The sequence below is a fragment of the Pristis pectinata genome, chromosome 25 (genome assembly GCF_009764475.1).
Source record: "Pristis pectinata isolate sPriPec2 chromosome 25, sPriPec2.1.pri, whole genome shotgun sequence".
In the NCBI taxonomy this organism is placed as follows: domain Eukaryota; kingdom Metazoa; phylum Chordata; class Chondrichthyes; order Rhinopristiformes; family Pristidae; genus Pristis; species Pristis pectinata.
The window spans coordinates 21,787,193-21,802,553 of NC_067429.1; the positions used below are offsets into that span (position 1 = coordinate 21,787,193).

Consider the following 15,361-nt stretch of genomic DNA (forward strand, 5'->3'; position numbering starts at 1 on the left):
ATTGTGCATGTAGCAATTTTAAAAAATGGACATCCTGTTAAAGGAAAGTCCATTGACCCCACAATATAATAATTTTTCACAACAGTTTCAAAGTGGGTGAAGTGGTTTCCCTCATGAGTCAGTATAGAGTTCTATAGCTTTACACAAACAGATTAGAACCTATGGTTTTTCCTTTTTCAGTTTTCTCATCCTTATCCTGTTTGAAGGGACTAGTTAGACAACCTCTCAGGGATCAGCTAATTCCAATTCTCATTTGTTGCCAACCTGTTTCATCATGGGCACCATTACATTTGAGTGTGAATCCTATTTTCAATTTGATATCCCTTCCATTGTTGGGGTATGGGGGAGGGGCAGCACAAGGGCTGACTTTGTAGAACTTTGTTTTTGAATTGGTTGAAGTTTACACTGAAAGGCATTTGGCCAGGCAAATGGGACTAGCTCAGTTAGGCAACTTGGTCGGCATCGACAAGTTGGGCTGAAGGGCCTGTTTTCCATGCTGTATACCTCTATGACTCTATCATTTGTGATTGATCTCAAACCAAAGGCTTTGTCTTCCTGTTCACACAATAGAGGGGACATATTTAAATAAAAACAAAGCAGAAAACACTGGAACCCCTGGCAAAATGTTAACTCTGCTTGTCTTTCCACTGATACTGCCTGACCTATTGGGTTTTTCCAGTATTTTCTGTTTTTATTTCAGATTTTCAGCATCTACAGTGTTTCTTTTATTTTCAGTGGTGATACATTGGCCAAGGGCCTTCAGTTAAATATGTCTCATTGCTGTCTTGCTTATATAACTGCCCCACTCAAATTAAAAAAAACTGCTGGAAGTGCTCAGCAGGACGAGCAGCATCAGTGGGGTGGGGGGGGAGGGGAGAATGCCTTATTTCAAGGATCTTTAGAAGTTAAAGATGAACAAGGTCACCACATGGAGAAAGGGGAGAGGGGAAAACTGAGGAAAAAGGAAGGTCTCAAGTGTAAGAGAGAGGAAATGCTTAACAAGGCAATGATATCAGGTATAGAACATAGGACACTACAGCACAGTACAGGCCCTTTGGCCCACAATGTTGTGCCAACATTTTATCCTGCTCTAAGGCCTATCGAACCCTTCTCTCCTACATAGCTCCCTATTTTTCTATCACCCATGTGTCTATCTAAGAGTCTCTTAAATGTCCCCAATGTATCTGCCCCCACAACCTCTGCAGGCAGTGCGTTCCACGCATCCACCACTCTGTGTAAAAAACTTACCCCTGACATCCCCCTTATACCTTCCTCCAATCACCTTAAAATTATATCCCCTCATGTTAGCCATTGTTGCCCTGGGAAAAAGTCTCTGACTGTCCACTCGATCTATGCCTCTTATCATCTTGTACACCTCTATCAAGTCACCTCTCATCCTCCTCCTCTCCAAAGAGAAAAGCCCTAGCTCGCTCAACCTATAAGATGGTGTAATGGTACAAGAAACCAGAGATGTTTCTGGAGGTAATAAACAAGATGCTGGAGGAACTTAGCGGGTCAGGCAGCATCTGTGTTGCGACCCTTCATCTGGATGGAGGAAAATTTCTTGAAAGTGGGGATACCTTGAAAAGACTTCACAGTGGAGTAGCGAAATGGAGACACAGGAGACTGTAGATGCTAGAATCAGAGGAAAACTTCTTCAAAGTGGGCATACCTTGAAGAGACTTTGTAGTACAGTAATAAAATGGAGATACAAGAGGCAGCAGATGTTGGAATCAAAGAGGTGTTGTAGGCATCACTTTCCCATTTGTCACTACCCCTCAGAATAATGCGTTGTCTTTGGAAGGGCTTTAGGGCCTCTTGAGGGTTGTGGAAAGCTCCTGATCAGCTGCCAACTCTACTCTGGGTCATGAACGCCGATATGTCAAGTTATCAGCTGCGCCGGGCTGTGAAGACAGAGGGCAGCAGCGAGCTTCAGTGTGAAAGCAGGAAGTTTCGGAGCGAGTCCACTCGCTGATGTTGCACAAGGACCGGGAAGATGGGCTATTTCTAGGTGAACTTCTCCCGACATCATCATTGTCATCACCCGTGGATCTGCTTTACTCACAATTTGCTTGTGACTGTTCTGGCGTGGCAATTAGCCAGACTTTCGCCGAAAGGAACAAAGAGATAATAGAGAGAGAGAGGGAAAAAAGTCGAGTGCTTTGGAGGAGGGGGAAAAAGTTCAAAATAAAAGTGGAGCCAGTGTTTACATGGGTTTCTTGCTGGGGACTGCGACGCTGCTCCGACGGGACAAAAGTGCAGTGAACTTGGGGGATATTGACAAACTTAGTCAATGGATCGACATCCAACCTTGATGGCTGTGTGGCTGCAGTTGGAATTGTGTGTCATCACCATCCTGTTTACCAAAGGCAAGTAGCGTACTGTCAAATAACAACCGGGGTAACATTGTAGAGAACAAACTTAGGGGACAAATAAGGGAGTCAACTTTTCTAATCTTTCTAAAGTTTAAAAAATAAGTTTCTGAATAGTTCTTGATTTATTTTTTTCCCCGATATTTGAATTTTTTAAATCGAAATTACTTCCAGATTGACTGTGGGAAGAGAATGCACATTGTTTGAGCAAACAGTGCTTATTTCCCATATTGTAAAATCTCCCTAACTGTACGCGAAGCTCTTTAGCTCCACTTTATCGTTGCCTGTACAAGGCTTGCGGTGTTATCTCGGGGTCCAGTGATTAAGGAGCAGAGGACGGAATGAGTTGTGACAGGGCTTCACAGTGGAAACTCACTAATGAATGTTGAGTGAGTTTCCTGGAGTGTGTAGCCAAAGAGAGACGATTAGATTATTGACCAAGAGGAGCTTGGGTTGACACTAATTGCATGAGAATATTTGTCAAAGGTTCTTGGGGCAAATTAGAACAAAAGACCCTTTTCAAAATCCTGGCGAAATATTTTATCCCTTTTTAAAAGTTCTGTTCCAAGTGTTGCTTTTTTGATGATTTTTACCCATTCAAACATGAAAGTGAAATCCACCTCTTGAAAATTTCATAATTTAGTTTATTAACTTCAACCGATTCTAAAGGAAATTTGAAAAGTCCTAATTTGTTACAGATGAAAGTCTCGGTAATTTAGGCTCCTTCCAGTGACCCAGCCAAGCCAGCCGGGCTGACAATGATCTGATGAAAGGGGTTGTTTAGGGGTCATTCATTGTTACAAACATTGTTTCAAGTTTACAAATTGTGTGGACAAAATTGGAATGAAGACATTAAACGTTAATGTTTCCTATTTCGGCTACTTCTACAGGGAATCCTCCTTATAATCGCCAATAACAGCCCAGCAATTACATGCTGCGATATTTGTGCACTAATGCTTAACACATTTATATGAAATTACTTTCTCCATATTAGTGGGAACACGGGGATGTTTATTTTTAAATAGCCCTGTTAAAATAGCAAAGTAACTTCAGAGGAACTTGTTGAGCCTTTGAGAACTAATAACACATAATGTAACCTTAATGTTAATAGCTAAATAGCAAGTAATTATTCTCTGTAAACCCCCTCGCTTCATGGGCAGGCACCTCCCTATCTTTATTGCCTTCCTGCCCTATAGACCTGAAACAAACCCTCATACCCACTCTTCCAAAGGGGTCCTTCTTTGAGTTACCACCAAGGCCTTAACCAACTAAAAAAATGTTGGCTCTTCCTGCACTTTTGGCTCCCATGCTCTTGAATTTTTTTCCCTATACCATCAGTTCCGCAACTTCTTAAAGCTTACATTTCTCGTTGGTGTCTGATCACACTCCAGTGGAGTGACATGGGCCATTTCCCTGTGTCAATGTGAGCAGTTGTTGTGCTTGTTGTACCAACACCTGCTGATGGCACTTGCCACATGCATGGAATAATCTGGTTGAAAATGAATTTGAGAATCCTGGTTGAAGACTCATTAAGGAAGCCAGATTCCCTTCCCAGAAAGGCATGAGGAAACCAGAGATGTTTTACTGTACAATCCACCAGTTTCCTATCGCTATCTCTTACCTGCAATCTACCTATCACCACCTTGTGCCCACCCCGCCTCCCCTCTTTTGTCCACCGATCACTGCTCTGTTTTCCCTCCTATATATTGGGCTTCCCCTTTTCCTATCTTCAGTCCTGAAGAAGGATTCTGACCTGAAAAGTTAACCGCCTGCTTTTCTCCACGGATACTTCCTGGCCTGCTGAGTTTCTCCAGCAGCATCGTGTTTTTTCATCTGGATTCCAGCATCTGCAGTCCCTTGTTTCTTTAGTTTCCTGGTTACTGTTACTGATAACAACTTTTTATTGTAGATTTATTTAATTACTTACATTTAAATTCCTCAGCTACCATAGTCAGATTCTTACTCATGTCTTTGGATCAATTGTCTAGGCCTCTGGATGTTCGTTAAGTAGATGAACTATCATGCATTGACACGAACCCTGAGACATCTCCATGTCTCCCCCATACCTTTAAATAGGGCTGTTTAATTCAGAGCAACAACATTAAAAGGTGTGCTCCATTTCAGTACAGGAACAGCAGGCCATACTGCTGCCTCACAACTCCAGGGTAATTGAATTAAAATGTTATCCCTTTTTCTCTTTTCACATTTTATTCAATACTGGCAAAAATACCACAGTTAATTTTCCTTAAAAAAACTTGGACTTCCTGAAAAAAAGATGAAAATTGAGTGTCAGTATTTCAAGAGGTAGTTTGATACCTTGTGTTGAACACTTGACTCCCAACCAGAAAGCTGCTGATCCTGACTCCCAGAACTATTAGGATTTCTCTATGCTTGTGTGGTCTGGCAACTGTGAAAATAATAGTCTTGCTTCACAATGGCCCGTATTGTCCAGTTCCTGAAGCACACCCCCAGTCTCTGACTGCATTGGGAATTACAAAGGTTTAAAGCCATCCTCATGTCGTGAAAGGGGCTCTCATTCTATGCAGTGGCCAACACGGGCTTGAAAGTTAACCTGCGGCCCATTCAACTGTTGCAACGTTCTGTACAGCTGAGTGCTGGGACCAGAGTATAAAGTGCCCATTAAGAAACAACAGTTTGTCAGCAAACTGGATTCTCATCAGGAACCATTTATCTGCACAGATTTTGGTCTGCCCATTTACCTCTGTGCAATATTCCCCTGCCTTCCTTCCCCACCTCCCCTACTGTTCCACAAGTATTTCCAAGATGGCTGGTAGAGCTGCTGCCTCACAGCTCCAGTGGCCCACTTTCGATCCTGACCTCTGGTGCTGTCTGTGTAGAGTGTACGTATTCTCCCTGTGGCCACAGGGGCTTCCCCCAGGTGTTCTGCCTTCTTCCCACATCCCAAAGATGTGTGGGTTGGTGGGTTAATTGCTCCTTGCTTGTAGGTGAGTGGTAGAATCTGGAGGAAATGTTGGAGAATAAAAATGGGATTAAGTCTAGGATTTGTGCCTGATGGTGCCTGATGGTCAGTGTGGGCTCATTGGACTTTTTCTACACGGTATGACTATGACTCTCTGACTCTAATTCACAAACTGTAATATTCCACACAAGATTCGATTGATGTGACCTGCTTGTGATTAACCATAATACTTGTAAGTAATTATATAACAACAATAAAAATAAATATTATATTATAATAATAGTACTTTTATGGTTGGAAGTATACAAGATTATGAGGGGACTAGATAAGGCAGATAGTCAAAATCTTTTTCTATCGTTGGGGTATCAAAAACAAGAAGGCATAGGTTTGAGGTGAGAGGAAGGAGTCTTAAAGAGGATTTGAAGGGAAAGTTTTTTCACAGAGAGTGGTTGATATCTGGAACTCACTGCCAGAGGAGGTGGTGGAGTCAGATACATTTAGGAGGTATTTAGGCAGATACTTAAATTGGCAAGGCATAGAAGGATAGATTGTTCTCATTCCTAATTATAGATTTTATCCAGTTTTTTCAAAGATGTTTAAGCAACATTTACCACTTTAACTAACAGTCCATTGCTCATCCCTGCAGGACAGCTGATCCTCCTACTCACTGGTCTCACTTGAGGTTGATTAATATTGTGCGCCTGCCTCCCTGTTCTGTTGCCACAGTCCAAGATAAAGAATCTGATTGTGATCACATTATCAGCATTTTAAAAGTTGGCCTCACTTTCTTTTTGAGATTGACCACACATTGAGGTCTCAGCCTCAACCATGGTGGGGCATGGAAGGAACTGGGGAGGTGAAGTGGGATGACGTAAGGGTATCATGGCCACATTATATAGGCGGCAAGGGCGCTCATATACACACCTGATGGTAGAGGAACACAGAGCTACATCATAAAAAATTGTATACCTATCCCTTAGCGGAATATAGCATAAGATAGTAACAGAGCACCAAATGTTGTTTGGAAAGTAATATTGTAGGAAGTAATAGAGCACCAGATTATTATGTACTCGTGTATCAGTGTGAAAGGGTAGCAGTGAATGAGGGTAATAGTTTAGTTGGCACTGTGCATAAAACCCAAAGGACAAAACTAGAACAAAATATAAACCAGCTGTACACTAACTGTACTCTCTGTGCCAGAAAGTGCAATTAACAAGGAAATATTGGGATTAAAATATTTCCATGTTTAAAGCTCTTATGTGGGGGAGTTCAGTGGAAAATAACTTTAATTTGCCCTCATCTCATTAACTTGCTTATGGAAATAAATGTCAAGTTTGCACACTCAGGGTGGAATTTCTCTTTTAATAAACAGGAGGATGTTTTTCTTCATAATTATTAAACCACTTATCAAATTGCAGCATTATACACTTCTGAAATGGATGATTTATGAGAAAGAGATCTAACTAGTGAGCCACAATCTATGATGGAATAAAAACACTGTGTGAGTATTTCCTCAGAACTATTCCTGCTCTGTACTGGAATAGTGTCAAGTACCAGTGAGGAATCTCCCGGCCATAGTCCTAACATCAGGTGCACTCCACATTCTCCAGTTACTCCTATGAAGTTCTGAAAATAGGCACTACCAGTGTAAAGACTGTCAAGCAGAGGAAGAAGCCCTAGATTTTGTCCTGAGTCTGAGCTTGAGGGGTCTGTGGTGAGGATCTCATACCTGGTTCAAGTGCAGTTGTGCCAGAGAGAGATGACCAACGATATGACCGCTGGTCGGCATCCAGTGATTTCTGCTGTGCTATGGATTTTTGGTGGGCTCCTTTAGTTGAGCACCTACCAAATCTCACTGTGTAGATTAATTCATGAGCATTTTACTACTTGGGTGAAGAGTTGATGACCAAGGAGCTATGCTCATATAAGTGTCTGAACATTCAGGGGAGGAGGAAAACACTAAAAATAAAAAGTCATATTGGTACTTCAAGGCAGAGGACCAAGAGCCGATGTGTTCCAGAACTGCCCCCACAATTTCTCTGCTTGTTGGAGCTCCTGATCTTTGTAACTATCCAACAGGAATGGTATGTGAAAAACTTATGCACCTGGAGATGGCAAACTTAGATGACACCCCCACAGATTGGAGAGACCTGCGCGATAGAAAGATGAGTACTCACACACCCTTTCAGGACATTCTAAGCACTTTACAGGCACTGAAATACTCTACATGTAGTCACTGTTGTAATGTAGGAAATATGGTAGCCACTGTGTGCATAGCAAGATCCCAGAAGAAACTGAAGGATAATAACCTGGGAGATGACAGCCTCTCCAAAAGAACAGCACTCACTCGCTATCACATGGGCTATTGACCTAGATTTTGTACTCCTGTCTCGGAGTTGAGGCAGAATCTGATCCCACACCATTCTGAGTGCCATCCACTGAACCACAGTAGACATCAGGAGTCAGTTGTAGCAAATGTACAGTTCTGTAGCTTTGGTGCTTACTGTCGATTCGTCAAGCAGTATTTTGTTCCCATTGTTTGATTCTGACCCAAATCAGACTGGTGATATGGGGATAGTCATTTAACTGCTCTGGGTTCTCTGTTGTATAGGAGACTGACCAAGGGATGTCTGGAGTCCATTTAGCTTGCTCCTGGCAACATTTCCCCAGCTTTATTGCCAAGTTACTAGATTGAGCAGGAAGTTTGGAATGCTTCGTTGTTCAAATGTCAGGAGAATCTGTTAAAGATACTAACCTGGACCCCATTAGGATCTTTTGAGTGAGATGACCTAAACTCTCTTTACTCAGGATGCTTGGGGCTGTCAGAAAGAGAGCTGATATCCATCGAGGATGGAATTATACTCCAGTCCCAGAGGTGAAAGGCAAGTGACCTGATTACATTGGCCCACCCATTACCCTTTATAAACATACTGGGAATAGAAAACATCTTTCAAAGGGCTTTACCGAATAACACAGGAATGTTCATTGCTCAGTCTCAGGATTGTGCCTTTATGACTTTACGTGATGAGATATGCGGGAGTATAAGATTCAAAATTATATTTTTTGCAGAGCTGAACCAAGTGATAATTGTTGTGATAAAATAATCTTTGGCGTTTCTAAAGGAACTGCAAAATGCCACACAGAACTAAGCCTCAGCTCACATGGATTAAATGTCCTCTGTTGACATGGTTGAATGTTGACCACTCAATTAGAAAATCCATCACTGGCTGTTTCGCTTTGTGATGTTGTCAATGGCTTTCTGGTGGAATTGGGTTGGAATGACTGCCTGAAGTGCTTGTAAACTGCTTCATCATGTCACGACAGTTCGGTCAATAAGATAATTAGTTAATCATTGAATCCATTTCTGGGTTCCATTCATTTCGTGGCACTCTCCTGCATATTTGGATGTGTGATGGTTAGAGTTAACTACACGGTGGTGAAAATGCCAGAATTTGCACCGCCCAGTGCATGCAGGATTGCTTAACTTAAACATCATCACAAACGGCTTATCCCTAATTTTAAGATAATGTTGTATTCTAGATTTCCTCATAAGAGGAAAAGCCTTCCACAATCTAGAGTCTTAGAGAGTATTACAGCACAGAAACAGACTCTTTAGCCCATCTAGTCCACGCCGACCTGATCTTCAGCCAAGTCCCATTGACCTGTACCCGGACCATATCCCTCCAAACCCCTCCCATCCACGTACCTATCCAAACCTCTCTTAAATGTTACAGTTGAACCCGCATCTACCACTTCTGCTGGCAGCTCATTCCAGACTTGCACCGCCTCTGAGTGAAGAAGTTTCCCCTCAGATTCCTGTTATATAAGATAAGATCTTTATTGGTCACTTGTACATCGAAACACAGAGTGCAATGCATCTTTTTGCATAGAGTGTTCTGGGGGCAGCCCACAAGGGTTGCCACACTTCCGGCGCCAACGTAGCATGCCCACAACTTCCTAATCTATACGTCTTTGGAATGTGGGGAAACCGGAGCACCCGGAGGAAACCCATGCAGACACAGGGAGAACGTACAAACTCCTTACAGACAGTGGCCGGAATTGAACCCGGATCACTGGCGCTGTAATAGCATTACACTAACCGGTACACAACCGTGCCTGCCCTTAACACAACCGTGCCTGCCCTTTTCACCTTTTACCCTAAACCTGTGTCCTCTAGTTCTAGTCTCACCCAACCTTATGGGAAAAAGCCCACATGCATTCACCCTATGTATAGCTCTCATAATTTTGTATACCTCTATAATAGATAATAATAATCTTCCCTGTGCCATAATCTACTTTATTATAATAATAATCTAACCTAATAATCCCTTGAACCATTTTAAGCACCACAGTGCTTAAGACCTTACACTAAGGTTTGATATGGAGGAGACTGTAAAGCTAAAGTACAAAACCTTTTCCTCATAATTTAACCCATTAAGCACTGACATTATTCAATTCATTCTGTGTAGTATGGCCTCCAGTGCTGATGTAGCCTTCTGAAGCACCAGGAAGAATTGTTGCCCCAGCTGGGATCTTGGTTAGACCTGGCATCAGACCTGGATCTCTCCAGGACCCCTTGGGTAACTTACAGATGGTGCATTGCTAACTTGGCTATCAGGAGCTAAAGGTGTATGGATAAGGCTCCAGCTTGTCAGACAGTACAGCTGAAGTCAGCATGAGATACTTTAGGAACTTCAGAAGATTTCTGTAGCTGTCACTTTCCGTTTCTGTAAGAAACATTCGACAAGAAGCAGGAAATAACATTCCCAGGGCTTCTTTCAAATATAAAAGTGGTTTTCCTTTGAGAAACAGTTACTCTGCAGGAACGTCAGATTACAGGAAGTTGGACAGTTTTTACAGTGATTCCTCTCCCCATCTTGTGGTGCCCTTGATTACACTCCCTAATGAAGAATGGCTGTGTGAGCAGTGCGGTGATGATTAGAATGAAGTCATGCTGTGTGATATTGGTAACAGATGCATTAATGCATTGGTACGAAATTCCACTATTTTAACAAAGGCATTTTAAATCAGTTAACACTTCTATTAAGCAGCAGACAGCAGAATTTCATGTCAACTGGTTAACCCATTGGTGACTGATACCGCAACACAAATTCAAATGCAAAATTCATGCGTAGGTTTTCTTTAAAACAATGGCAGTAAAAGGTTGATCAGAGCTAACTAGCCTTTAGAAGGAGAAACAGTAAGTATAAAGAACCTCTGTAGTGAGATGTCAAATTCAATGAATGTTTATGGTCTATGCCTTTGCCAAGGATTTGTTAGAAAATGTGGTGAAAATCAAAAGAGAAAATAATCTAATTTCTATGTTCCTTTATATAGCTCCTTATTTATCTCATTTGCTCAGTGAAGTGCTTGCATTCTGCGGATTGGATGAGAACATATGTGTTCCTATTTCTAGTTTCCATGTAATTGGTCAATTTTTAAGTCAATCATTGGAAATCTCTCATCCCTTCAGTTAGTCCCCTGCATCTTGCCGTAAGAGAAGAATAGAGTGAAGGAGGGAAGCCAACAGAAAGATACAGGCTGTCTCAAACAAGTGGGCATAATGCATGAAAAATTCTTTTGGCTGTCATCATGAGAATTTTTCTGCTGCACTGTTTACAGGGAACGTGGTCAGGCTCAAAATGGGAACTGCCCAGGATGGTTCTGAGGTGAGTGATTATCACTCACAAGATTCATCTCTCCAGTTACCTTTTCTGCGTTGGGATCCCAGTAAAATTACTGGGAAACTTTTATCCAGTGTTTATAACAGCACCAGTTCTGTTACTGGCAATGGCTACACCAGGAATTACTGATCATCCTTGTTACTTGAGGGCAATAGGGGGCTCAATAGGGGTTACTGTGGGGCAAGAATCGCTTGCTGGCCGTATAGTGTAGAGATGCTCGGATCCCTTCCTGGAAGATGTGTGTGTAGCAACTGGGCTTTTCCCACAATACAACGCAACCAACAAATTTATCTATTCCACCGTTGGGCATGGATTTATTGAATTTAACTTGCTGTGGCCGCTAATAAACTCTCAGCCTCTGGGTAGCTAACCATAGCCCTCAGGCCTTTGTGTGGTCAGTTATGCCTCTCTGTGGCGGAAGTCATTGCATTTCTTGCATGCAGTGTTCCTTTTGAGTGAGGAGCTGGCTCTCAGCTCCTCCTTCTTCTCCTCCTCATTCCTGTCCCCACAGATGACATCATTCTCTTTAAATGCAAGTATTTCCATTTTAAAAGCAGGAATCTGAGCTGCAGACTTGGGAAAATCCTTCTTGCTTTTTTGAAGAATCAACTAAATTCAGCATATAAAGAAAGCAGCAGGGAATCCTTAACATCTGTTGGGAGGTGCATGTCCGTTTCATCTTTTATTAATGTGTCGTGTAAAGTATTGCTGCAGCCAGGATATTTGTAAATGCTTTAACCCAAGAAGTGCCTTGATGATTGGTGAATTTTTGGTTGGCGAGCTGTAAGGCAGCCAATTTGAGGGTTATAAACAGTTATCCAAACACCATCAGCCCGTTACTACAGCTGCACATTTTGGAAATGCTTCACTGCACCCCAAAGATAAAAATGAAAGCCTAGATTTTAACCTAATATGTTTAGCAATAAGAGCACAGAAAATGCTGGAAACACTCAGCAGGTCAGGAAACACCTGTGGAAAAAGAAGCAGAGTTGGAGACCATTTGTCAGGCTGTTCCAATGAAAGGTCTCTGTTCTGAAACGTTTACCACCCTTTCTCTCTCCACAGATGCTGCCTGACCTGCCGAGTGTTTCAAGCATTTTTGATTTCAGATTTCTAAATCTGCAAGTTTTTTTTTGATACTAGTACAGGTTGAGATTGGGCACACAATTTACACCTTGTGTTGTCTTAGAGTCCATTGAAACCAGTGCAAAATCAGCCAGAGACCCCATGGTTCTTGCTGGTTGTGTTTGATTAAAAATTTATGATTGTGGTCCATGCTGTTGTTGTGGCAATAGAATTGGCATCATTGCCCATAATGTGATGAAGGCAAAAAAAAAATCATTCAGAGTTGTCCATCCCTAATCTTATCCAATGACCCCTTATTGAAGATTCATGTTACATAGACATTATGGAGGCTATTGGCCCTATTATGTCCAATTAGCCTCATTTCCTCACTCTTCAAGTTTACTTCCCTCAGGGACCTCTCCAATTTTCTTTTGCTATCGTTGATGACCTCTGTTTCCACCTTCATTGAGAGAAAGCTGCAGGTCATTACCACTTGTTGGATGAAAATGTCCTTCCTCACATCCCAATCTCTTGCTCAAAACCTTAAATATGTGTCCCCTAGTCCTCACACAGTCAGCCAATGGGAGCAGCTTTTCTTTATCTACCTTTTCAAAACCTCTCATAATTTTGTGCACCACATGGAATCTCTGTCAACTTCCTTCATTCCTAGGAGAGCAACCCAGGTTCTCCAGTGTACTTTGTAGCTTAGATCCCTCATCCCCTGGAAGCTCCTGTACTGTCTCAAGGACCTTCACCTCCTTCCTAAAGTGTTGTGAGCAGAATTGGATGCACTCCTTTTGTTGTGGCCTAACCAGATTTTTAAGAAACTTCAGCAAAACTTCCCTACTTTTATACTCAATTCATGAAGTCTAGTATCCCTTACACTTTATTAATGATTCCCTCAATATCTTCTACCACTTCGGAAATCGATGCACATACATTCCAAGTCCCTCTGTTCCTGCACAATCTGTAGAACTGTGCCATAATTGCCACTTCTCATCCCTTCTGCCAAAATTCATCATTTGGCATTTCTCCATATTAAACTCCATCTGCCACTTGCCTGCCCGATTGCAACTAATTACATCATCATCAGTACTTGTTATAAATGGCAAATTTTGAAATTTTACTCTGTATTCCAATATCCAAGTCATTTCCAAGTGTTGACTCACTACTACTTCCCATCCTCCACTCTGAGAAACCATTTACCATGACTTGCTGTTTTCTGTCGAAATTTTTATCCAAGCCTCTTCCGCCAGATGTCCTGCCCATTGTGATGGGCCGGGCACATCTGGGTGCATTTTACATAGGGCAGCTGCTGTTTCTTTGGCATTATGAAGATAATAATGTCATCAACATGTGCAGTGCTCATTTTGCATTGAAGCAATAATGTGCAGCCTTTGTTTTAATTCACAGTAAAACAAGGAACAAACCCCTCGGCTCAGTACCGGAATTAAAAGGTCCTCAATGAGAGATCCATGTCTTGGCCATAGACTGCCACAATAGTTTCTCAGTACCCTACTTTTGCCTGCAGGCATCACTGACAAAGATCACAGCAAGATAGATGGCACAGTGGTGCAGCTAGTTGTGCTGCTGTCTTATGGCTCCTGTGTCCTGGGATTAATCATGACCTTTGGTGCTGTCTGTATGGAGTTTATACATTCTCTTTGTGGCCGTGTGGCTTTCCTCTGGGTGCTCTGGTTTCTGCCCACATCCCAAACACATGCAAGTTGGTAAGTTAATTGGCTGCTGTAAATTGCCCCTTGTGTGTAGGTGAAGGGTCGAATCTGAGGGGTGCAGGGGGAGTTGGAATTGATGGGAATGTGGGAAGAATAGGTCACAGGAAAAAAAATTAATGGAGCGGTATTTGTGAGCCAGCAGAGGTTTGATGGGCCAAATGGCCTCCTTCTCTGTCGTAAGGAAATCCGAAAATATCTGGGTATTGTGGAACTCTGCAAGATACCATAATCAGTAGTCCTTTAGTCACTCTGCATTTCCCAATAGCTCAATGCTATTCATGACACAGGGACCATCAGGCCTGGGGTATCTTCCTACACACTGAAGAGGACCCACCTTCCCATCCCCATTTTCCCCAACCTCCAGTCTTTATATTACTGTACTGTGTACTGCGGCTGTTGTGGAGAATGTACTGGAGGGACTTGACTCATGTGCCTGCAGTCAGCGTAGGAATGACGAGACAGCTGCAAGCTCAGCAGGCAGCTGGCATGGGGAAATAAATGCACAGCCGGAGTTTTAACCAATGAATGCGGGTGACAACCTCCCTAATGACTACTGCGTGTGGAACATTGGAGTATCTATATCATCTGCTGTTTCCTCACATCACAACAGTGACTCCGTTTTAGCAGGGATTCTCTTGCCCTGATGACTGTCCTGCTGTTGTGATCAGATGTCAATGGCAGGGAAAGCAAAAAGCACGGGTGACCCAGCAACAAGTAGTAGGATTAAGGATGTGCCCATATGTGATAATACGTAGGTTTTACATGTATGCCTTCAAAAGTAATTAAATTTACATTCACAGTGCATAAGAACAGCAGAAAGTAGGAACAGGAGTAGGCTACCTGGCCCCTCAAACCTGTCCCACCATTAAATATACCATGGCTGATCTACACTGGCCTCATCTCTTCTGTGCCAGTTCCCCATGGATTCAATTCCCTGATCTTTTAAAACATGTATCTACCTCCACCTTATATACATATATTGATTGACCCTCCACAAACCTTTAGGTTAGAGAATTCCAGAGACGCACCACTCTCTGCAAAAAGAAATTTCTACATACCTCGGTTTTAAATGACTGGCCCCTTTTCTTGTAGCTATTGCCCCTTGTTTAAGACTCTCCCACTGGTGCAGCAGGATTGTTTTAATGACTGACTTAAACCTTACCCTTCATTTAACCTGTGTGCCTGATGACACTAAAAAATTCCTTTCTGCATCCCTTAAAATACTGACACAAAGTAAATATAAAGTAAATGAACTCATTAGAAGATTAAAGTAATCTCTTAAAATAATGTTTTCAAAAAAATTACAGTTATATTAAAAGGAATATTGGAAGGTTGAGATGTGATATATCATATCTTAAATTTGTTAGGGAACATGTATAATGAAACCTCATTGAAAATTGCCAGTGAAAAACATTACTGCAAATTTGAAATACCATTTTCTGTAAACAACAGGGGATAAAATGTTCCAACAATTATCTCTCAAATGGCTCCGATAACAACCAGAATTTTTTGTTGAAAGAGGTTCAAACCAGCTCCTCTTCTTCCAACTTCTTCTTATCAATA

At 42.0% G+C, this 15,361-nt stretch overlaps 1 protein-coding gene across 1 annotated transcript in view; it reads left to right on the forward strand.

Annotated features, from left to right (window-relative positions):
• Positions 1 to 1,965: 1,965 nt before the first annotated feature.
• LOC127583018 (BMP and activin membrane-bound inhibitor homolog) overlaps positions 1,966 to 15,361 on the forward strand; it is a 39,352-nt gene continuing 25,956 nt past the window's right edge. Inside the window, exon 1 of the mRNA XM_052038710.1 lies at positions 1,966 to 2,369. Within this exon, the coding sequence (XP_051894670.1) occupies positions 2,294 to 2,369 (76 nt within the window). The 5' untranslated portion in view covers positions 1,966 to 2,293. The remainder of the gene's footprint in view (positions 2,370 to 15,361) is intronic.